The sequence below is a fragment of the Solanum dulcamara genome, chromosome 7 (assembly GCF_947179165.1).
Source record: "Solanum dulcamara chromosome 7, daSolDulc1.2, whole genome shotgun sequence".
Taxonomy (NCBI): domain Eukaryota; kingdom Viridiplantae; phylum Streptophyta; class Magnoliopsida; order Solanales; family Solanaceae; genus Solanum; species Solanum dulcamara.
The window spans coordinates 69,089,056-69,115,480 of NC_077243.1; the positions used below are offsets into that span (position 1 = coordinate 69,089,056).

At 31.8% G+C, this 26,425-nt stretch overlaps 2 protein-coding genes across 2 annotated transcripts; one reads left to right on the forward strand and one right to left on the reverse strand.

Moving 5' to 3' along the window:
- Nucleotides 1–3,721: 3,721 nt before the first annotated feature.
- Nucleotides 3,722–6,379, forward strand: LOC129896863 (geraniol 8-hydroxylase-like). The gene is made up of 4 exons (XM_055972845.1): nucleotides 3,722–4,236; nucleotides 4,765–4,950; nucleotides 5,141–5,433; nucleotides 5,721–6,379. The coding sequence occupies exons 1-4, from the start codon at nucleotides 3,813–3,815 to the stop codon at nucleotides 6,321–6,323; spliced, it is 1,506 nt and encodes a 501-aa protein (XP_055828820.1). The 5' UTR covers nucleotides 3,722–3,812; the 3' UTR covers nucleotides 6,324–6,379.
- Nucleotides 6,380–6,460: 81 nt separating this feature from the next.
- On the reverse strand, nucleotides 6,461–10,296 carry LOC129896864 (methylesterase 10-like). The gene is made up of 3 exons (XM_055972846.1): nucleotides 9,881–10,296; nucleotides 8,074–8,211; nucleotides 6,461–6,864 (listed from the first exon to the last, which is right to left on the reverse strand). The coding sequence occupies exons 1-3, from the start codon at nucleotides 10,247–10,249 to the stop codon at nucleotides 6,583–6,585; spliced, it is 789 nt and encodes a 262-aa protein (XP_055828821.1). The 5' UTR covers nucleotides 10,250–10,296; the 3' UTR covers nucleotides 6,461–6,582.
- Between the last annotated feature and the right edge of the window lie 16,129 nt (nucleotides 10,297–26,425).

Consider the following 26,425-nt stretch of genomic DNA (forward strand, 5'->3'; position numbering starts at 1 on the left):
TACTACACTCTACATCTATTTTCTTGATGTAGGACCGAACATCAGTTACCACCGTGGATAGATCGAGCCTATTGCAGTCATCTTCGGAGATAGGGTGAGCATTTGGCATTTTTGGATCATTCTTGTCTCCTTCAGTATGAATGACCCATCTTTTGCCTTTTGAGACTAGCCAGTTGTTGTTTATATTTTTGATCCACTTTCGAGACTTGTACTCGTCTTTTATTTTATACCACCTCTGTACTTGTGACTTCCAAGTTTTATGAGGGATCTTTAGTTGTTTATATAATGTTTTGGTTTACTTCCGCTTATTCTTTTTGCCTATCTTTATAATTCTCCACTCTTGTTTAGTTTCTTCCCTCAAACCCATTACTTGAAGTTTCGGATTGACGGGTTGGCTTACCTACTGGTGGATTATAGTAGGTGCCATCATGATCTAAGAAATTGAGTCGTGACATTAAGATTGACACTCATGGTCTTTTGACTTTAGATATTGAGATTAGGTGGAACTCGACATATATGATGTTAAATACAACTGTAAAATTTAAAAGGGCATTTTCAAGAATGTATGATGATGATCACAAGTACCTCAAGTATTGTGTAGAAATAAATAATGTGGAAGGGCATCCATCGATAGATGATTGGAAGAATGTTAAAGTTTTCATTAAGTTCCTTGAGATTTTCTACCAGGTAACTTTGAAATTCTCAGGAACTTCATATGTTACTTCCAATTCTTTCTTCCATGAGATCTTTAATCTTCAAAATATAATTTACAAATATGTTCGTAGTGAAGATTCTATTTTGAGTGGCATTGCTAAAAAGATAGAGCTTAAATTTAACAAATACTGGATACTTTTGAAAGTATGAACAAGTTATTGTTCATTGTTGTTGTTTTGGATCCTCAATACAAGTTGAAGTATGTGGAATATCTGTTTAAAAACTCTTATGGTTGTTTGGTGGGAGCCAAAAAATTAAAAAAGGTGATGGATACTTTGAGTCACTTGTATGATTACTACATGAGTTCTTTTTGTGGGACTCATGCCGATAAAATTGATGGTCAAACAAGCTTGAATGATGAAATTGATACCATGCATAGTGACGAGATGTGACAATCACAATGGGAGAAATATTTGGCAGATGAAGACAATACTGAAAATAAATCAGAACTTGAGAATTACTTGGTAGATGATTTGGAAGAGACCAAAGAGTTAGATATTTTGGTTTGGTGGAAAGTTTCTTTAGCTAGATATCCAATTATTTCTAGAATGGCAAGAGATGTTCTTTCTATTCCTATTTCTACTGTTGCTTCTGAATCAGCTTTTAGCATCGGTGGTCGGATTCTTGACTCTTATCGAAGTTCTTTATCTCCAATGATGGTAGAAGCTCTTATTTGCCCTCAACAATGGTTAAGATCAACTTCCAAAGAATGCAAGCTTGAAGATCTTTTAGAATAAATTCAGAAACTTGAGATAATTGAAAAAGGTAAATTTACACATTTAACTCTTTATGAATATGTCTTTTATGTTTTAAAAAGTTTTAACGCCTACTTTGTTAAATTTTCTTCTTTCTTTTTTCAGAATATGCTGGCACAACCTTGAGTATTGATTAGTTTGGATGTTGCAATTGAAATTCGTAGTGCAACTGTTTTGCTCTTTTGTAGTTAATTTTTAGGTTTTTGTTGTTGCTTCACCTGAAGTACTTTTGGATTATGCTATTGACTTGTTATTTTGTATTTAATCACACTTTTATGCAAGCAATTAAGTGATCTTTCTCTGGTGGTAGTTAGGTATATGATTCTTTTGTGTTGAATGTTGATCATTCGGAGGATTGTTTAAAGACCTTGTTATTTTTCTCAACTTGATTAATGAAAAAAGTAATGTATATAATTAACCTTTTATGGACTAGCCTTATTAATTTTGTTGTTGTGGAGGTTGTACTACTATGCAGTAGTTGTTATCTTCCTCGTAGTGAAAATTTTATAATTTCTTTCGAGGCTATTTTTGCATATGCTGTTGTGCTGATCCGTGCTTTCAATTTTCTTTCAAATAGTTTCATTTGGAGAAAGGTAAAGTAGCAAGTTTTCTATTGGTCATGGCTGGAAGCTTCAATTACTTCATGCAATAGTGAAAAAAATGATGCTTCTTGAAGGACTTTTTTTTGTTCTGGTGGCTCCTTTTCTCAAATTCGGTATCGAACTTGGACAGTCAAAATAGGCTGTCAATTCTTTATTTTTGAAGTCATTTTCTTCATGGACCGTAGGAGTTAAACAATCCACCAACTTATGAATTTATGTTGCTGATATTTTGCCCTTTTTAGAGCTTATCATTTTAGCTTATATATTTTACAAGAACATCACACATAGTTTCAGTCAGGACATATTCAAGTTTGTTATTATTGAAACGATATTTGTTTCTCTCTTATAGCTCTAGCTTGGACTTTAGATGATAACTTCTCTAGCTTATATATTTTTCTTTTGTCCTCACTATCTCCGAACAAGTTCAGGTATATTTGAAGATTAATGGCAGATGTTTTGAAATTTTATTCATTTGCAGTATGAAGGTAGTAAATAAGTTTGTCAATTTTTTTGCATTATAAAATATATTATTTCAATCCATAAAAAATGAACCAAACCGATACAATTGATAAAATCGAAACCGATAAAATTTATACTATAATGGTTTGATTTGGTTTGAATATTAAAAAAACTGCCTTAATTAATTTGGTTTCGTTTTAGCCAAAAACCGAGTTAAACTGGACCATGAACACCCCTACCTCCCACATAGTAAATTGTCAATAGTGAAATAAATGTTGAAGTTGTCAGCAACTAAAAAAAATTATGTCTTCAATTAATGTCGCAGTGGCCAGTCTTGTCCACTCAATATAATGATGGGAAAATATTTTTTTATTAAACGTTGATTTGAATGAAGTAGTAATAAATTTGGTTGCTAAACAAACTTGATCAAAAGTAATGAATTGATGAATATATATAAATGGTACAGTAGGAAATGATTTGAAGTAATAATAAATTTTATATTGGTGAGAATAATTGTTATATGAGATATGAATGGTCTAAAAAATAAAAAGTAATAGTATGAATTATAAATTGTATTTACATATGAAATAAATGGTTAGTGGATATAAATGCTGGTTTATTTTACACAAATAAATTTGTGGGTCAATTTTTTATTTGAAATTTTTAAATCATGTTTTTTTGGAGAATTTGGAATTTCATCTCATTATAAAAAATCAAGCGATGAAATTAGTGTGAAATTGCATGTCCAAATGCTGATTTCATCTCATAATTTCATATCACGATATAAAATAATATGTCCAAACTCATACTTATTAAAATTGTGAATTTTTTCATAAAAATTTCTATAACGTTAAAAATACTAAATTCAGATGAACATGATGCTTAAGTACTCGATCAGCCCCTGCCCACCACTGGCTTATCATTCTTTTTATTATCCAATTGTCGCGTCTGACATCATAGTTTAAAAATAATAGGTACGACCAAACATTATATAATAGTCTTAACGGTATTATTTGAGTTTCAGGAGTTCGAGTTTTTAACTTTAATTATGAATTTGGATGTAGAGTTTTAGAAATAAAATTTATATATTTAAAAATTAATTGAAAAATACTATAATCTACATTAATTAATAATTTCAAAGATATAGGAAAATATATATTTTTTTTAAAAAAAATTATTTAGCTCTAGAAATTCGAAACCTGTCCCATAAATTATGAGACAGAAGGAATACCTTATAAGACTATAACTTGATAACTCAAAAAAAAAAAAACAGAATTAAACCATGGATTACCTAACCATTGTTGGAGTAGTAGTCCTTGCCTGGACTTTGATCCAAATCCTCTATTTTGTTCAAGAAATTAGAAGCAAAGGATGTAACAACAAGAAACTTCCACCAGGTCCAGTCCCATTACCCTTCATAGGTAATTTACATAACTTACTAGGTGCACAACCCCACAAATCCCTTGCAAATCTTGGCCAAAAATATGGTCCAATATTCAGCCTTAGATTGGGGAAAACAACCACAGTGGTGATATCTTCATCAGTTGGTGTTAAAGAAATCCTCCAAAAGCAAGATTTAGCCTTTTCTAGATCAGTACCAGATGCAATGTGTGCCCACAACCATCACCAATTCTCTGTTATATGGCTACCTATGGATAATCGATGGAGACGCCTCCGGAAAATTTTGAATACTTATATCTTTTCAGGTATTTTTCGTCATTTGTTAAGTCAAAGGTGGTAAGTTTTGAAGAGTTAAAAACAGGTCAAATCAATAAACATTTTTTGTCTCAATCCACCACAAGTTTGTTCTATTGTAGTCGTAGGACTATTCTTGTAGTTTTTTTTGTTCTTTGATTTCTGTTACTATCTATTATTTTTCTATAGTTTGATTGTAGTATTATTTTAATACAGTTTTGTTACTATGCTGTTTTTTTGTTATTATCTTTTGTCTTTTTTACTTTCATTACGTCTTTTTCTAAACTTTTATTATCTTAAGCGGAGAATCTATCAGAAACAGCCTCAATATCTTATCTCTGAGGTAGAGGTAAGGTTTGCAAAAACTCTACCCTTCCTAGGACCTACTTTAAGGGATTGCACTGAATATGTTATTGTTGTTATCGAATATCGAGTTCAACCAATTATGTCAAGTCAGTAAAAAGGTCGGAATAAAACACCTTTTAAACTTGAACACGGAGTTAACTGCAAATTAGATTGATTTTGCCACATTTTCCAAGGGAATAGGCTTGATGCAAACCAGTACCTGAGGTCTAGGAAGATCAAAGAGCTTATTGCTTATTGCCATAAACATAGCCAAACAGGGGAGTCTCTGGATATTGGCCAAGCAACTTTCTATACCTCATTGAGTTTACTTTCCAATACCATTTTCTCCAGGGATTTTGCCGACCCCTATGTGAATTCAGGTGACGTATCCCTACTTATTCAACTTTATATAAGTTTTAGTGAGTATTTTTGCACATCCAAAGTTAAATAACACATATATCATCAACTGAAACCAAGTTCAAAGCCACGCTTATATATTATGTTTTTATCTATACTCAACTCTAACTTGCTCAAAATTGAGGCATAGTTATTATTGTATCGTTGAGTCAGGTAAAGAATTTAGAGAATTAGTCTGCAAATTTATGGAGGAATTTGGTAAGCCCAACATAGTAGATTTCTTCCCTATGCTAAAAAGGATGGATCCTCAAGGGATTAGGCGACGCATTAGCATTCATGCTGGGAAGTTGCTTAAGCTTTTTGAGGGGTTGATTGATGAACGAGTGGAGCAAAGGAAGATGCAAACTAATACTAGTAGCAATGTCGACGTTCTTGATGTCCTGCTCAATGTTAGCCAAGAAGATCCTGAGGCAATTGAAAGAAAGGACATAGAACATATGTTTCTGGTATGTTTGATAATACTGCTGCTTTTTCTTCATTCTTTCAGTATATAATTTACCAAATGTTGGTCTGTTTGGCTTCATTTGGTTTCTTTTGATGTTCTTCCTTTGTCATATATATGTTTTTGACTTCCAATGTTGTCCAATTTTTTTTGTCAAAATGCAAGAGATTGTTGGGTGACTTTTTAAAAGAACTATCTATAGTTGAATGGCCATCTGAGATATATATCTCTAATAAACAGGAAAAACAAATTCTCCCAGTTTCTTAAATGCAGGTGGGATTTGTATTGCAGGACCTTTTTGTTGCGGGAACGGAAACAACTTCAAATACAGTGGAATGGGCAATGTCAGAAGTCATGAAAACCCCAGAAGTTATGAAAAAAGTCCAAATCGAGCTCGAAGAAGTTATTGGCAAAGGCAAGTTAATAGAAGAAAAACATGTCCCACTCCTCCCTTATTTGCAATGCATTGTGAAAGAAACCATGCGATTACACCCACCAGGACCCTTATTCTTGCGTAGTGCCAAACAAGATGTTGAATTGTGTGACTATTTCATCCCAAAAGGCTCTCTAGTTTTAATTCATGTATGGTTAATGGGCCGCGACCCAACTATTTGGGAGGATCCATTGGTATTTAAGCCAGAAAGATTTTGGGATTCAGAATTTGAGGTTAGGGGCCATGATTTCGAGTTAATTCCATTTGGTGGTGGACGAAGAATATGCCCTGGCCTACCTTTGGCAATAAGGATTGTTCCGGTTTTATTGGGTTCGTTGTTGAATTCATTTGATTGGAAGGTTGAAGGGGAGATAGCACAAAAAGACTTGGACATGGAAGGAAAATTTGGTCTTACACTAGCCAAATCTTGTCCTCTGCGTGTTGTACCTCTTCCACTTTAAGGAATCATTTGGTTGAGGAATAAATTATCTCGGGTTAATTATTTTGAAATAAGTTATTTCAGAATTGTTATTCTATCCTCAAAGTGGAATAAAAACATTATAAAATATTAAATTGACAAAACAAAAGATATTGCGACTACGAGATAAATTTTGAAATTCTTATTCTTGTTCTAATAGGAACAACTAATCGATCGATTCATCGATACTATAATAACTATATCTCAGTCTTTAGAAAAATTGAGATCGCTTATATGAATTCTCAATTATTGCTAGCAATTATTTCTTGCAAACATAGGGAAAGCTTGTGAGGTTGGGATATCATAACCATATGGCCACATTTGGCAATAACTTTGACTTCATGTGGAGGGCTCTTGTGTATATTATACATTTGGAATTCTTCTTCCATTACTTGATCATCTTGGGTTACAATGTAAACTCTTTTTATTGACCCATATTTCTCTTTTGTCAACAACCCTTCCTTTGACATGCCTTCTGTGAAAAACTTTCCTGGTCTTACCAACATTTTTGACAATTCCAAGTCCTAACAAAAATTGCATGTCTCATCAAGCTTTTTAATTTATGTAAAAAAACAAAGAGAGACAAAATTGTAAGCAATACATTTAAGGTGAACAAAATTTAATATTAATAAATGCAAATTATCATGAACTCCTTATGTGTCACGCACTTTCATTAGTTGTAATTTACTAATTAACATTAGCGAAGTACAAGTTTAGTTCATATCTTACTCATTATTAAGTATCACTTATACAACCCATTTAAACATAAACAGATTTGGACGGGTTAGTAAAAAATGAGTTAGAATATACTTGCCAACACTATTAGATAGTTGATTTCTCAGATAGTCACTCAACTATATTATTCTAAAAAGTTATTTCTTCTTGATTTTATTTTTCTCCAACAAAAAAAAAATTAAGATAATAATTATTAGTTGAGTAATCAATCATAATACAGTAGTAAGAGCCACTTGTTTTCTAGTGCTAATGCATCAAATAATATTGGACAAGGACACGCATACAATCCTTGTTGCCGTTTATGCATTTTAATATCAAATTAAAATATTAAAATTTATATGTTAATAGATATAAATTGGCTAGAAGGAGGTCATTATTTTTTGGTGCAACTCATATAACTATCATTGTTATAATTTACCACTAATTACCCACCAACCCCATTTTTTACAATATTACTATCCCATTACTTTGCTATTTAATCCATGAAAGAATTTTATACCTATAAATGTACTAGTGTTTCTTCATTTGTGAAAGAGGGTGAGAGAAAAAAAATGAGACATGTGAAAAAATATTGTAATGTGTAATGAGGTTAGTGTATTGAGAGAAAGAAAGAATTGAGAGAAAGAAAAATATTTTAGGTCTTTAATTTATTCACTACTCAAAAGAAAGAAATTTTATATTGAAAGAAGATGTTCTAATGATGAAGCTTTAAACTCTTCAACTAATTCGAAATTGTTTGAGTTGTACAACATTGTTAGGTTATTATACTGCTGAATCGATGTAAATTGTACCGTAGCATATTTGAATCTCCTTAAAAATAGTGAGAATATTCATACCTCAACCTAGATATTTATTTATTCATTTTATCATTTTATTTTTCAAACTTTAATTTATTATAGTTTATGATTATATTCACCAACACACCTTATAACAAATGCACTTTCATTGTAAAAAAAAAAAGAAAACAGAAGGGGGGGGGGGGGGGGTAGGGTAATAACCTCTGGTTGGCAATGGTTGTAAAGATTAGCTTGCATGTACTGTGAGCCAAAAATAGCACTTGTTGGTGGATTTTCCATTCCTTGATCAAATGTAAATTGGCAATCCATGAGAGACTCCACTGAAGTCCTCCTAAAGAACTGCAATGCACCCACAAAATTTGATGGAAAAAAAACAAAGAAAAAAACTTTTGTATTCAGCAATTATATTGATAGGAAAGAATTAGCCATGAAATTTCTTTTTAATAGATGAAACGAGAGTCATGTGAAACGAATATATAAACGTCATGAGTAGGGCGTCTCAATAAAATTGAGGATTTTAAACTCAATTGTTAGAACACTATTGTAGGATAAATTGCCGCTCCAAACATTATTGCAAGCATATGCGTACCCAATGTCTGTAAGGGCCCAATCGTTCAACAACAAGTTGTTGAACACTATTGTAGGATAAATTGTCACTGCAAACATTATTGCAATCACCTGTCTATCCAATGTCTGTAAGGGCCCAATCATTCAAACACTTCATTAAACGAAAAATTATTTTAATATATAACTTATTTTGTTATATTTTTTAAAATTTTTCATCATTCAAAAAAAAATATAAAAATTCTTACTCTCTTATTCTCGATTACATTACTTAACGCGATGTACCGATCGGATACATCATTTTGATGTATCGAACTTCAGATACATCACTTTACGCAATATATCGATCGAATACATCACTTTACGTCAGGAACGGCTCTAAGATCTGGCCAGTGAGGTCATTGCCTTAGGCCCACAAAAAATTGGAGGCCCCAAATTTACTTAAATTATTATTATTATTAATAATAATAATAATAATTTTTATATATATCATATAATTTATATAAATAAAATTGTTACAATATATTTTTTATTATTTGTTTGAGGTTATTTTATACCAATAAATTTATAAACTATGATAATTTTCTTTACTCATTAATTGGTATTTGTTTCACCCTTCAATTTTAATTTTTATCCTTTGTATATAGGAACTAAGTTATATACATCGATAACATAGTGAATTCCTTTTTCAATCTTCTCTCAAACTGCATCAACTTAAAAGCATTCATGCACCGATTTCCTTTTTGTTTTAATTCAACATATTCTATTAATTTTTTAAAATTTAATTTAGATATTCATCAATAAGTGCTACTTTATAGAATGAATTAATATTATAATTTAAATTGATCAAAAATTTGATTTGAAGGAGTATATATTTTTGACATATTCATGCTCAAAACTCATATATTAAGTTATGTATTCTATTCTTTTTCTTGTTTGTGATGATAGCTAAATCAAAATTTCAATTGTTTGTGTTCTTTCCTAGTCTCTTTTTAATCTGAAATTCGTTATTCTATCTTAAATAATTAATCTATTCGTTAGTAAAAAATATTTTTTTAGTTAGTGTACAAATTTTATAAAATAAACTTTAGGGCCTGTTAATATGATTTTGTCTTAGGCCACTTCGTTGAGTTGCCCCTACTTTACGTGATGTATCGAAACATAAGATACATCACTATACGCGATGTATTCGGATACCATCAAATTTAAGAATTTTTTGGAATTTAAAAAAAAAATAAAAAAAAATATAATTAGATCTTAACACTACACATTCCTTCATTAAATGACATATTCACTATATGTGTAGCCAATGTCTGAATTTGATTTTTTAAAATGATGAATTAATCTATTCTAATCAATTCAGAAAACGAAAACTATCACAAAAAATGAAACAGACAGAGAACTCAGATGAAAATTAAACTCAAATGGATTGCACAAAAATTACCTCATGAATAAGAAGTGAAGGTGGATCCACATGATTAGGCATATAAGCAGAGATGAAAACAGCTGTTGAGATTTTGTGTGGGAAAGCTTCCATGGCAAGTGAAATTGCAAGGCCACCATAACTATGACCAACTAAAACAACCTTTTCATCATGAGACAAAGAGATCATAAAATCCATCAAAGGTTGAACATAATCAAATATTGAACTAATTTCATTGAGTTGTTTCATATTAATTCCAGAAGCACCAAGGTCTAAAGCAGTTACTTTGTGACCAAATTTTTCCAAAAAGTTGATAACTTTGTACCAACTCCAAGCACCAAGGCAAAATCCATGAACTAGAACAAAATGCTTCTTTGAAATTTTCTCCATTTTGCAACTCTTAATTTTTCTTTAGAAGAATATTTTATTGGTATAAGGGGCAGAAGATAAATGCTACTTTAAAGCTACCACATTTTGTATTTTTGCTTTCATCTCATCCCCTATTATATAGTTTTTTTTATTTAAAATAACTAAGATTAAGGGTGTGCAAATATCAAAGATCAATAAATTAAACAAAAAAAATGTTATTGATTTAATTTTATTGGGTTATTGAATTAATGGTTATTTAATAATTTTATAAAAAAAAATTATTGAGTTATCGATTCTGTATTGAGTTTTTAATATTAGATTATTTGGTAAACTAATAACCTATTAACACTATAATAATTTAGTTCTTTACTCATACACAAATATCAAATAAAAAATATTAATAGAAATATATAATTAGTATATCATACTATCAGTGCGTTACACAATTCACACTTCACACTACTTCATAATGACTCCCTTTTTCTAATTTCTCCTCTTCTCCGTGCCCACTTTCTCCAAAAATTTGACTTCACTGGTAAATTTGACTTCGCTTATAAACAGGTAGGAGGTTATTTCATCATAATTGGGGTTAAATCTGATGAGCATTCAAAAATTATTAGATAAGTCATATTTGTTTTGAAAATATTTTATTATTAGTTAAACCAAAAACCAAATCGTTAAAGACCAAAAATCGATAACAAATATCTTATTAATTTGATTATTGATTTAGCGTATTTAAAGATCGAAAACCAATAAACCTAATCAATAATACTTAAAATCGAATCGAACCAACCGATATACATAGTGGCGGAGCCACATAGACTTGAGGGGTGTCGACCGACACCCCTTCGTCAAAAAATTACACTGTTTAGCTAGGTAGAAATATTTTTTTATGTATTTATATTATATATTGACACCTTTTGACTTCTACGCAATTCTACTTCTTTAAATTTTGACACCCCTTAATTAAAATTTTGTATTCGCGACTAGATACACACCACTACCTAAACTAATGTTTGAATTGAAAAATGGGGTGTTTTTAAGCAAAAAGTCAATAGTTAAAGTTAAAAATTTTAATTTATGGTTTTGACTTATACACATAGGTCAAAAACTATAATTCCGTCCAAACGTGTATTTTCATTGACAGTTTGTCTTTTCTTTTCAAATTGGCCTAAAAGGGTTACAGTGGAAGTAACAATACTTGAGAGCTGATTTTTACTTTTCTTTCATCCCCTCCACTCTGTTTGCCACACCAACATCTAGGGAGGGAGGGGCAAGTAAAAACTATTAAATAGTCAAGTTCAAGGGATTAATTAAGTCTACTTATAGTTTAAGAACGATTCAAATAAAATGGTGTAATTAAGTTTACTTACAGTTTAAGAACGATTCAAATAAAACGGCGTTAAGTTTAGGATAATCTTTAGCTATTTTTATGTTTATTGATTTAGCATCGATTATTCGATACCTATATTAATGTTCGACTAAATTCAGATTCACACATTATAATATTCATCTTATTTCTAGAAACGATACGTCTAATACTTTTACCTTATTTTCAAAAACTCTCATCCAAAACCTCAAGTAATTTTAACTTTTAAATGACATGTTAAGATCACAAATTAAAGGATATTTTGGTATATTTGACATATCTTTAATTTAAGACTACAAGATTCAAAAGTGTTCTTTATTGTTTATACTCTCTGTCAAATTAAATAGGTCAAACAAATTGAAATAAAGGGCGTAATATTTTTATCGACTAACAATTTACTTTTAATAATAAAATAAAGCAGTATTTTGTGTTTGATCAGTATTTCAAATAAAATTGAGAATTTTTTTTTTTAATTTTTTGAAAAATTGATTCTAATAGCACTTAAAAATACTTACTTTTACTTAAAAACTTAATCATACAACTCAATTTTCTTAATAATAAATACTTCTAATTTTCAAACAAGCGTTTAAGACATGTTATATGACCATGGACATTGCCACCGCGTAGTTAAAGTTATCAAGAGAATCAAAAAAAAAGTGGATGCTCCTACAACAAAGAAAATTCAATGTAATATACTCGCCACTACATTAGGCCACAATCTTATCAACTTATCATCACAAGTATAAACACTTGCATATTGATCGGTTCAGTTTTAAAATTTATCGATTTGATTTATTGGTTATCGATTTGTAGATATGCTGAATCGTTATAGAACCGTTAAGATATTGATTTATCGATTATTGATCGTTATCAATTTAACTATTAGGATTTGACACAAGAAAATAATATTGAAAATAACTTAGAAAATAAGGTGATAAACCAAATGACCCATACGAATGAGTTGACAAATGGTATTTTTCTCAAAAACCAAACATCATCATATTGTAGAATAACTAAGAGTTTGTGATAACCTGAAATAAAAATATGAAACTAAACTCCAAGTCAAGATTTTATATATCAAATGGTATGAATATAATTATTTAATTTATTATCGGATTATCGGTTAACTCGTTAAGGAAAAAGCTCAAACCACTAAGAATTGATAACCTAATAATAAAAAAATTAAAACTATTAACGAAACCGCTAAACTAAATTCATTATTAAAAAATTAATACTTTTTTATTCTAATTATTGATTTCGATTGGATTTTAGCTATTAAAACTCGTCTAGTAGTTTCTAAAATCGTCTAGTCCGGTAGTGACAGTGATCTATCCCTTTTTGGTTATTCTACAAGCATATAATACTATTCAAATTACTTTCTTCTTTTTTTGCACTTTTCCCGATCCATTTTATTTATTAATATGACAAAAAGAAAGTGCAAATATTAAATTAAAATTAAAAAAATATTTAATAAATTATTAAAAGGCCAAAAAAAGATAAACCTGAACAATTAATCAGAGGAATTATTTGATATGCATGGTGCTGTAATAATGATGGGACAATTCCATATTTCTATCACACAATTTATTTATTTTCGTATCAAAATTCCATATTATTTTATTAATTCGAATATTATTTAATATTTTCGTCACATGTCTATTGCTCACAAATAGCAATTTAAAGCATGCCAGGCCAAGTACGGATGATTAATATTGATGGGACAACTCTATATTTCTACCACACAATTTACTTTCTTTCGTATCAAAACTCCATCATGTTTTATTAATTCAAATTGTCATGATCCAAATTAGATCGTGAGTGACATTTATACTAATTTTTTAATGGCAAAATCAAATTACACTCCAACTAGCATTTTAATATCACAGTAAACAATAAAAGATATGGAAACAGTTTTTGTATTAGTTTTAAATTGAATTCTCAAAAACACAGAAAATAAATTCAAGCACGATCATAACATAATAAAACATGTGGAAGTCAATCCTCCCAAAATTTGAAAATTATTGTATCAAAACTCAACTAAGTAACAAGTCTAAGAGTAAGGGAATGCAACCCCAAAACAACAAGGTAATATAAGCCTTAAGATAAAGTCTACGTCCGAAAGGATGGAGTACGAGCTAAGAGGGATCCATAACGGCCTGAATGAACTGGTTGACCCTTAAATTAGATCGGTCAGTAATCTCCTATCTGAGGTCAGTCAGCAGCAGTCTGAAAATGTTCAGTACTCAATAAAAAAAGAGCAATTTCAACATTAGTACATACAAACAACAGTGTACTAATAAGATCACGTGGCTAACTCAATAAGTAAAACAGATACAAGTAACTACAATATAGTAAAGACAAGCATATATGAAACACATTACCAATTAACCTTTCATAAGCATTATTCAGTTCACGGTGTCATTCTCAATACAATAGTCAACAATAGTTCTCTCATGAAACTCATACTCAAACTGTTAGCCTGTGTCGAAACGTGACATCCAATCGAATATATATATATATATATATATATATATATATATATAAAAGGGGGAGACATGACACTTGATTCCATATCATAACCGCAGTCACAATCACAACCACAGTCCACAACGAATAATACACATATTTTCACAATCAAGTAACAGGTTCATTGCATGTAATTAATCACAATAGCCATTTCACCAAGTTCATTACATTTTTTCTAGTCTCACACATGTAGACAATATTATCAATTACAGTAACAAGCACAAACAGAAATATAAACCATTACCTACCTCGAAATCAAGACTTCGAAACTCTAAACAACTTTTCCTTTCTTAAGACTCGGCTTATTCTTGATCTAAAATTAAACAAGAAATATAAAAATCCAAGGAATATTGGCCTACAATATCTAGGTTACATCGAAATCCTAACCCTCGACCATTTTCATGATCATCTCCCCTCAACTATGGCTTTTTCCACCATTAAATTCAGACCAAGAACCCTCTTCTAAGATATTTATCATAGATTCTAGGTTCTAAGAATCAAATGCAAGTTAGGGGAGCAATTAACTTACCTTCAATATGAAACTTGGTGAAAAAACTGAAGAAATATCGCCTTAGGTTGATTTTGGTCTCTCAAGAACGAAGTGAGAGGAATAAAATCGATTTTGGGACTTTTTCCCATTTAAACTTGCGACTGTCCCTCCATGGCGTCACTTACCCCGCCATAGTGAGAATAATCTCGCCATAGTGCGAATAATCCTGCCATTACGGGTTGCACGGGAATAGAACCTCGAGATTTGTATCTCAACTTCCCATTTTACCGCCTGCCCTCAAACCATGACATTCTAAAATCAATCTTTCACGCCAAGATCAATTACAAGAGTTCTACTTGCCCAAATTCGATTTCGTAAAACTGTATAGGCTCCTTAGTGTCTTGACTATCAATTCAAACTATCAAATTGATCATTAAATCATCCATCCATTATCGGATTACCCCAAACTTCACCTGACTCAAATTTCGTCCAAGTCTAGCCAATACTCAAATTTTCTAAATTACTAATTAGAAGTTTTTTAACCCAATTTTCTTTTTTATTGGTTTATCCATAACGACGGGTACGGATCATTATACAAATAGTGTTCAATATGTAGAACAAAACACATTACAATTTCCTCTCCGATTATACGTTCGTCACAGGCATATTGCTCGCAAATAACAATTTAAAGCATGTCAGCCCAAGTACGGATGATTTTAATGTTAGTCAAAATTATACTCATATTTATAAAATGCATCCAATATGCAATCCGAATTTAATTGAGGCTTTAATGTGAGCTCTGAACATGAGGTAAAATTTTTTTTAAAAAATAATATATATTTATACAATGTACCAAGAGTTTTCAGTTTTCAAAACATATTATTGATTATGTTTTTACAGAACATACCAAATATCATCTTCAAGCCATAAAAAAAATTCATTCAAAATTTTGTCAATGAAAATTGTATGAAATGTGTATATTTCGCTCAAAATTCCGTGTATAAAATTATATGAAATCGATAAAAAATGTGTATACCTCACTTAAGGCTTTACAATTTCACTCAATTATTCAGGTATGCAATGCGTATATAGCTGTGTCAATTTTATATAAAGTTCATGTTAGATTTTTTATTATCATACAAATTTAATACAACTACGTACAATAAAATACAAAATTTAAAATACAGTTTTCATACAAGTCATCATACAATTTTGATACAATTCGATTGTAGCTTCGAACTTCAATGAACCAGGATTGAAATTAAATTCAAAATGAATCAATTCTTACCTTAATAGCTCCACATTTTAGATTTGAACTTTTTCAATATGTAATACGTTTGCGCTAAGTCAGTTTTAGAACTTGAGCTTTGAGATCCTTTAATAGCGACAATGAAGTTTTCACTTAATTTAGAGCAGAGCACAAAGCTAGAACGGTTGAAAATATCTATTGGGATAAGGCGTGTTAATTATTTCGTTAGCTCATTATCTTATCCTCCTCCTTAATCCCAATCCTACTATATAAATACATCAGATGATGGCTAGGATTAGTGAAACGATTTGTATCCCTAAAGTTTATCTATGTTATGAACAAAAAAAAATGCATTTGGTTTATGAGGACTTCCGAGTCGTGATTGTTGCATATTCTCTTATTCTATGGAAAATTATGTAAGTCTCCTGAATTAGCATTTATGATTCAAATATTGCATTGGTATAACTTATAAGAGTCATAGGCTCATGTTGTGGTGTTTGACATAATTAAAATTTAAAACATATTTTTAGGATTTTATATGTTAAATCCATAACTTAATGGCATTATTTCATGCATGTAACTGTCTAGTTTGTACATGAAACCTTAGGGATTTAAAACATCTCGTCGAAATAGATCATAATTTTATTGAGTAGTTTCATATTAATATATCCCAGAATCACCAAGGTCTAACGAAGTTACTTTGTGAGCAGATTTTTCAAGAACCAAATGATTCTTTGAAATTTTCTCCATATTGCAATTCTTAATTTCTCCAATTTTCTTCGTATTGTATTGCAGATAAACGCTACTTAAAAGCTAACCACATTTATTCTTTTGAATTTGATTATTTGAGCATTTAACCCCCCCCCCCCCCCTCTCTACCATTTATATAATAACATTTATGTAGTTGGAACATCATTATTATGCTTGAAAAACTTATTTCACTTAAATTAAAGGAGCTCTAACAAAGTATTTTTTAAAATAAATTTGGTTCAAAAAACATTAACTAAATAGTCATTGCATCTAACTAAAAATGAAAAAGAAATACACAATTACAACTCCATTATTTTAGTTTTTTTAAAAAATTATGTGACTAAAAGGAACTCTAATTTTTTTATTAAAAAATTGGTCAAAGAAAATACGGAATTAAATAATATCTATTGTATCTAAAGAAGACTAGACATCGGTGGCCGTGCTAGCACGACCCAATATTTGTTATTTTTGTATCTCAATTTATGTGATATAGATAGAAATTAGAAAGTCAATTAAATTTTAATATAATTTTTAAGTATTTTAAACTATTAATTATTATAAATTATAGTACCTTTTATAAAAAATTTAAATAATATATGTTATTCTCTTTGTCTCAACTTATGTGGCACTGATAAAATTTTGAAAGTCAAAATTTTTTATATATCTTTTAATATTTAACTTTTTAATTATCGTAATCTATATGGATAGAGTTTTTTCTTTAGAACGGACATCTACTGCGTATTTGTTCTTTTTACAACTTCAAATCGGATTGATTGGAAGCTTCTAATCCTTTTTGTAATTGAATTTCTTTCCACATTACTCTTTTTTCTAGCAATTGGTAAAAAACAAAATAGAATAATTTTTGGGTGTATGCATTTATTGACAATTAGAATTGAAAACGTAGGTACTAAAATGCTTAATCAACTCTATTTACATTTTATTTTTCTCACATTCTACTAATATATTAGAATATTGACTTATATATAGGTATCAACATATGTGCTTTAAGTCAATAATCAATTTATAGAGGGCAATTATATCATTTAATTAATTGTTCTATTCTTAATATTACTCTTGATGACTCCATCAATGGAGTTTTTACAAGCAGCAAATAGAAGTAAGAGAAAGAAAAGAAGATGAATAATAGAGTGAATGCAGAGCAGAGAAGAGAAGATGAAGAGATGAAGAGAAGAGTGTAGAGAGAAGGAAGAGAAAAGTATAGAGAGAGGAAGAAATATCAGTAAAGTGAATTGTATTATACATCCAAGGGGTATTGCACCCTTATATAATACCTCTTGTACATGGTAGTGTATTGTGTATCTGTATAAATATACTCAGTAACTAATTAACAGTTACTAACAACTTTCTAACTATATCTAACAAATTATAACTAACTCCCAACTAATTCTAACAACTTCTTAACCATGATTGCTTGCCACTATCAGCTATGGTTAACACTCCTCCTCAAGCTCATGGTTTGAAGAGATTCAGCACACCAAATTTGTTCAGCAGTTGTTGATGCTGTGTTTTACCTAAGCTTTTTGTGAGAATATCAACTAGTTGGTCCTTGGTATGAATGAAGCTAGTTTTCAGCATTCCTTGACATATCCTCTCTCTTACAAAATGACAGTCTATATCAATGTGTTTGGTCCTTTCATGAAAGATAGGATTTGCAGCAATTTGAATTGCTGCTTTGCTGTCACATATCATATTCACAGGAAGTTCAATGGGAACTCCTAGTTCTTTGAGCAAGCTTACCAGCCAGGTGACCTCAGCTGCACAGTTGGCCATGCTTCTAAACTCAGCCTCAGCTGAGCTCCTGGACACTGTCTCTTGTTTCTTTGATTTCCAAGAGATCAATGTTCCCCCAAACTTTACCAGGTATCCAGTAACTGATCTTCTTGTCTCAAGACAAGCTCCCTAGTCTGAATCACAGTAGGCAGTTAGTGAATTTGTATTATCAGATGGCATTAGTAGTCCAAGACTTAGAGCTTCCTTAAGGTATCTAACAACTCTAAGTATTGCCTCCATGTGTGATTCTTTGGGATTATGCATGTGCTGGATCAGTACATGGACTGAAAAGGCTATATCAGGTCTGGTCATGGTGAGGTACAGGAGTCTTCCCATAAGTCTTTGATATCTTTCAGGCTGTTGCAGTAGGTGATCATCAGCACTGCTCTCAGATGGAATGAGTTCATCATATTTCACTGATGTAAGTTTTTTATTCTGCTCTAATGGTGTTCCTGCAGGTTTAGCTCCTCCTAGGCCATATTCAGCAATCAGTTCCAAAGCATATTTCCTTTGGGACATATGAATTCCTTGACTGAATCTGGCACATTCAATGCCTAAGAAAAACTTCAGCTCACCTAAGTCTTTCATTTTGAATTGGTTTTGTAGATCTCTTTTTGTGGCCTCTACTAACCCTGTGTTGCTCCCAGTTACTAGCAGATCATCTACATAGACTAGTACCACAAGTATATCACTGTCAACTTGCCTGGTGAACAGAGAGTAGTCATGATGACTTTCGTGAAAGCCCAGCTTCAACAAGGATTCAGTCAGTTTCAAGTTCTACTATCTGGGGGCTTGTTTGAGCCCATACAAAGATTTATGGAGTTTGCAGACTTTAGTAGAGGACTCCCCCTGTCTAGCAAACCCATCAGGAATAGTCATGTACACTTCCTCTACTAAGTCCCCATTGACAAAAGCATTATGGACATTCATCTGATAGATAAACCAACCCCTGGAAGCAGCAAGGGCTACAACTGCCCTCACAGTGACCATATTTGTAACTAGGTTGAAGGTTTCATTGTAGTCCAGACCAGCCTGCTGATTGAATCCCTTGGCTACCAGTCTAGCTTTTAGTCTTTCAACCTCACCTGTAGATTGGTATTTAATCTTGTAAACCCACTTACAGCTAATAGGTTTCTTGCCAGGAGGCAAGTCAACTAAGGACCATGTATGATTAGCCTCTAAGGCATCAATCTCTAACTGCATAGCTTGGACCCATTGGGGGTCAAGGGAGGCAACTCTGTAGGAGGTTGGCTCAGAGATAGTTGAATTGGCAGCAAGACAAGAGCTGTAGAAGGGAGAGAGATGAGCTTAGGAGATGTGAGCAGCAATGGGAAAAGAGCAGGCGTTAGTTGCAGGGGTGATGATGTAGTCTTGAATCCAAAAGGGAGGTCTACTATGTCTGGAGGATTTTCTGGGTGGAATAGGAGCAGCTTGAGGCAGGGATATATCAGGGGAAGTAGTGGGAGGGAGAGATGGGTCAGAATCAGGGTGTGTGGCAGAAGAAGGAGGGATGAGAGTTGGGGGAAGTTTTGTAGGAGGGGAAGGAGACTCTAGGAGTGTGAGGACTGGGAATATAAGATAAGGGGAGACTTGTACATCCTTGAAGGGAAATATGTCTTCTTTGAAGACAATATGCCTATTAACAAAGAAGGACTTAGAGTGCAGATCATACAACAGATATCCTTTTTGGGAAGAGGAGTAGCCCATAAGAATAGCTGGAATAGCTCTTGAAGAAAATTTATCAGGAATATGTGGACAAGAGGCATGGCAGAGATAGCCAAAGACTCTAATGTGGGTTAAGGAGGGGGGATGGAAGTGGAGTAGTTCAAATGGAGTCTTATACTGGAGCAACTTGGAGGGTATTCTGTTAAGGAGATATACTGCAGTAGTGACACATTCACCCCAGAATTTTAAAGGAATAGATGATTGGAACCTGAGTGCCTTGGCCATCTCCAAGATGGTTCTGTGCTTTCTCTCAACAACACCATTTTGTTGAGGTGTGTATACACAAGTACTCTGATGTCGAATTCCCAGAGTGGACAGCATGTCCTGAAAAGTAGCACTGAAGAATTCACTTCCATTATCAGTTCTTAGAGTTTTAACAGTGGTGGAGTAGAGGTTGTGGACCTGTGTAAAAAATCTATTAATACCACAATGGTATCTGCCTTAGAAGCTATAAGAAAGACCCATGTAAACCTGAAATAATCATCTACCAGAGTCACAAAGTACTTCTTCCCATTATAAGTAGGAACCCTGTAGGGGCCCCAAATGTCACAATGAACCAGCTCAAATATAGCATTTGAAACATGAGTGCTTATAGGAAAAGGAAGTTTAGTTTGCTTAGCAAGTGGGCAAACAGTACAAGCAGGATGTTCAGTGTCTAATACTTCAATAGTGGATGATTTTTTTATTACATCTACAGGAATATGGCCTAGTCTTAGATGCCATAGAGAGGTTGAAGCTGAGCTACAAACTGAGGTAACCTTGCTCCTTGTAGAGATAGCAGGAACTATATGCTTGACTGCTGCCTTTAGATCACCTTCCTTCAGAATGTAGAGTCCTTGATCCTCTTTACCAATCCCCTTGACCTGACCACTGAAGAGATCCTAAAAAACACAGAAGTCAGGAAAGAAAGTTGCCATACAATTGAGTTCTTTGGTGAGTTGTGAGACAGAAAGGAGATTGCACTTGAAGTCGGGGACAAACAGAACATTGCTAATAAGTTGATTATCAAGAATTCGAGTACTTCCAATATGTGGGACTGATGTAACCTTTCCAGTGGGTAAGAGTACTTGTCTCCTCTCAGAAGATGGTGTTGTGTGAAAAGTATGTAGTAGCTCAGTCTTGGAGGTCATATGATTTGTGGCACCAGTATCAATAATCCAACTTTTATCTACATATTTAGATACTAAAGCAGATAAAGCACTATCTGCAGTAGCTGCCTTAGCTGAGTGTTCTCCTCCATTTTCACCTTCCTTGGTTAGCAGTTATAGGATCTGATGATACTGATCCTGTGTAAAGAATGTTGTAGGTGCATCAATATTGGACTGTGAGCTTGTAGGTTTAGTAAACTCAACCTGATTAGCATATGAGTTGGAGTTGGATTGTTCCCTTTTCTTCTTTGACTTCCATCCAACTGGATACCCTTTCACTTTAAAACATTGTTCCTTAGAGTGCCCTCTGTAGCCACACACCTCACACACCAGTGGGAGCTTCTAGTTATGGAACTTAGATAGTTTGTATTGGTTATCATAGTGTCCTCTTCCTGAGTTGTCATCACCTCCTGGATGCTGACCAAAGCTACCACTATGAATAGGGACTCCTCCACCTTTCTTAGAGAATAGGGCAGTACTTTCTACAACTCTGGACACCACATTTTCACGACCTGTACTTGTCAGATTTCTTTGGCTCTCATGATCTACTATCAGAGAGTAGGCTTTGTTCAAGTTTGAAATTGGAGACTATATCAATATTTGACCTCTGGCAGCTGAGTATGACTCATTGAGTCCCATAAGAAACTCAAGTAGTCTCTGATACTCAAAATACTCTTGGAATTTTTTTGATTCAGCACAAGAGCACCCTGGGCATGGCATGATGGAATCAAACTCATTCCACAGTCCCCTAAGTTGAGTGTAGTACTCAGTGATTGTCATAGTTCCTTGAGTCAAGCTGTGGATTTCCTTGTGCAGTTAGAACACATGTGCTCCATTAATTTTATCGAATCTCTCCTTTAGATCACTCCATACCTTATGTCCATCACCAGCATAGACAATACTACTCAACAATCCCGGTGTGACAACATTCATTATCCAGGACAATACCACAGCGTTACACCTTTCTCAGATGTCAAACAACTCAGGTGCAAACTGAGTTTTTTTGAACTTTCCATCAACAAAACCAATTTTGCCCTTACCTAGGAGGCCAATGTGCATAGATCTGCTCCACACTGCATAGTTCTCAGAGCCAGTAAGTTGAAGTGAGATTAGAGAGCTACCTTAAGTGTCATTGGGGTGGAGATATAGAGGATGGTTGTGACCTATGACTGGAGCTTCGTAGCTGGATGGTCCAGTGGTTGCATGAGGTGTGTTCAGGTTCATATTGCCAGTTTCTAGTGATCTAGAGGTTTCTTCAGCTGTGTACATCTTTGTTGAAGGTTTAGAGACTGGATTGTTGGTTGACTGCCTCTTCTAGGTTGAACGAGAACTTCACGCGTTTTTCTTCTGGTCTACAGTTCTTGTAGGCTCTGATACCATGATGACTCCATCAATGGAGTCTTTACAAGCAGCAAATAGAAGTAAGAGAAAGAAAAGAAGATGAATAATAGAGTGAATGTAGAGCAGAGAAGAGAAGATGAAGAGATGAAGAGAATAGTGTAGAGAGAAGAGAAAAGTATAGAGAGAGGAAGAAATATCAGTAAAGTGAATTGTATTATACATCCAAGGGGTATTGCACCCTTATATACTACCTCTTGTACATGGTAGTGTATTTTGTATCTGTACAAATATACTCAGTAACTAATTAACAGTTACTAACAACTTTCTAACTATATCTAATAAATTATAACTAACTCCCAACTAATTCTAACAACTTCTTAATCATGATTGCTTGCTATCAACTATGGTTAACAACTCCACATGGTTTTGATTGCCAACTCACTGTTATTGGTGGTTTTCATATCGAATCCCTGTATGTTCTTTGCTTTTTTTCTCTCTGCAATGTATCTCTGTTATTTTTTATCTTAATTTATGTGATATAAATATAAATTAGAAAGTCAATTAAATTTTAATATTATTTTTAAATATTTGAAATTATTAATTATTGTAAATTATAGTTTTTTAACGTAATTTTTAAATAATATATGTTATTTTCTTTATCTCAATGTATGTGACACTGATAAAATTTTGAAAGTCAAAAATTTTAATGTCTTTTAATTTCTAAATTTTTAATTATCGTGATCTATATTACTCTTATGTCATTTTTAAACAATATATGATATTCATCTATCCCTATTTATGCTAAACTGATTCAAGTATTAATTAAATTTTTTTTATGTTTTTTAAATATTTTAAATTGTTAATTATTGTGATTTATAGTATTTTTTATACTTTTACGTAACATGGTTTTAAAACTATTTTAAGTTCTCAATCATCATGATTAGTAGTATTTTTTACACCAGTTTTAAATATATAAACCGCTAAAAATAAGACAAATAAAATACAAAAATCATCTAATAATTACAGATATATTCTCAAGTTACTCAAACAGACATGTCGATCTGCTGCCTGCTTGAGCAGCTCACGTGGCTAGAGAAGAAGCAACGTGAGAAGCAAGCATGACGATGAGTCATCAGAAGCTCCTCAGTGTTGCTTCTAATATAGTAGAAAATACACAGTTGGTACTTCATTATTTTACTAAAACTAATTTTATTTGGCTGAACTAATGAAGGTCGGGCCAAGTTTCTTTTCTGTTCAAATTGGCGTAAAAAATAAATACACAGCTAAAATAACAATACTTAGAGAGTTGATTTTCAATATTTTTCAACCCCTGCACTCTCTTTGCCACACCAACATCTAGGAAGGGTGGGGGCAAAACCTATTAAATATCCAAGGTCAAGAGGTTAATTAAGAGCATGTTTGATATTACTCCAAAAAATTGCTTATTTTTAGAACCAGTTTTTAAAAAATAGTCTTCAGAATAATTTTTTTGAAAAAAAAGTTATTTTTGTTTGGTTAATTCCTTTGAAAAGTGGTTTTGATAAGCATATTATGTTTGACTAATCTTTTTTAAAAATTGCTTTTGAGAGTCAAATTATGAAAAAGAACAAGTATCAATACATTTTTAATATTAAGATTATTTTATAGAGAGAAATTATTTTAAATATATATTATAATTTTTTTCAATTAAATTAAAATTAAAATATACATATTCAAATCTGTAATTAATATTATAAAAATATGAATAAAAAATAAATTAAATATTGACATAATATTAACATGATGATTATAAAATTAAAAATATCAAGCAAAATAAATTTAAAAATTATTTCACAAACTAAATCACTCATACAAAAAATTCTTCACAATATCTATTACTTCATTTATCTCTATTTATGTGGTACAAATATAATTAGGAAAATAACCAAATTTTTAATATGCTTTAAAATATTTTACGTTGTTAATTATTGTGATTTATAATGCTCTTAATTAACGTAATTTTCAAATAATATATATAGCTCCCTTTGTTGCAATTTATATGACATGTGCAAAATTTCAAGAGCTAACCAAATTTAGGTTTTAAACATATTTTTAAGTTATTAATTATTGTGATTTATAGTGCTTTTAATGTAATTGTCAAATAATATATATTACTCCTCTGCCTCAATTTATGTAGCACAAGTGAAATTTTGAGATTTCATCAAATTATTAATATGTTTTTTTGTTAATTATTATAATTTATAATATAATTTTAATTTAATTTATAAATACATATAACATACTAAAAGGAAAATAAGGCAAATAAATTAAAACAGAAGAATTATTAAATATAACAATTATTGTATTTTATAATATAATTTATTTAATAATTTATAAACACATAACATACTAAAAAGAAAAATAAGATAAATAAATTAAAATAGAGAAAATATTAAATATAAATAAAGGAGAATGGCAAATTGATCAATTGACCGACTGATCTTAAGCTCGTCTATTCACACCAATCACAATTTTTTTCTCTATTCCTCTTATATATCATCATAATGCCTTAGTGCTAGATTTTGAAAAAGACTTTTCATGTCATTTCCATTCGCTTTCTTTATTATAGTCTTATAGATAATGAGTACTGGTGTTGAGCTAGGAATGGAAATTTAGTGGACCAAAGTTAGCATGTGCCCACGTCAATAATTAGTTGTTATTCACGTAGAATGCTTGCGTACCATTATTTGGATAGTAAGATTGTTGCATATGTCCTTTTAGAAATAATATTCTATGGAGTAACAATTTGCTCTTTTTTTTGGTAACTAATCCTTGTATTAATTACCAAGTAATTTCAATTACAGAATCATAACCAAACAACAAACCAGGTTGGTTATCTTAAATGAGAAACAAAAAGACTAATATCCAAGCATAACTAAGTTTATGGCTACCAACTAGAAAATATCAAAACACTAAGCTATGCGGTAGGTGGCTACAACCTGCAGGACTTCTAACAATACAACATAGGTAATTTCTCGGGATGAGAAATCGCCTAATTCCGCTTGTACGGCTTCTAAATGCTATAAATATATTGTGGATCGTATCGATCAATTCAAAATCTTCCCTAAATATCTCAAATCATAGGCTGATATTTTGCATAATTTATTTTTAAAAAAAGACACGAATAAGTTGACGAGTATACTTATTCGTGGAGGATTTTGATCCAATATTTCAAATACTACTTTAACCACGGCTCAAATATCAAAAAGAATAAAATGAAGTGATGTATAATAAGGCATGAATGTGATTTATGCCCCTCCAAATCTGTCACGCCGCGAGAAGGTACCCTAGGTCTGCCGACACTCAGAAACCATCTCTGACCTCCAAGAGAATCACTTGGTCTCATCACTCATTCGTTCATCAGCGGAAGACTTAAAGTGAAAATAAGAATACTTATGTGGGCTCGCCATCATCAACATCAAATGAAATAAATAATCTTTAGAAGAAGTAGTTTCAAAGGAGAACTACTTCAATTACATCATCAAACTTTTTCTATGAAGTCTCTAACACTATCAGACGGTGACAATGACATGTCCATGGCTACCTCAAAATAAAAATAATACCCAACAATAATAAAAGGATAAAGACTTCCTCTGAATACAAGAAAGACTCACCAAATAGCTGAAAAGTAATGATCTTCACCGATGCGCCTGTTGAGGATCTCTAACACCTGTATTTACATCATAAAACGATGCAGGTCGAATGACATCAGTACATGTAATGTACAGTATGTAAAATGACAGGAAAGTAAGGACAAATATCAAGAAAC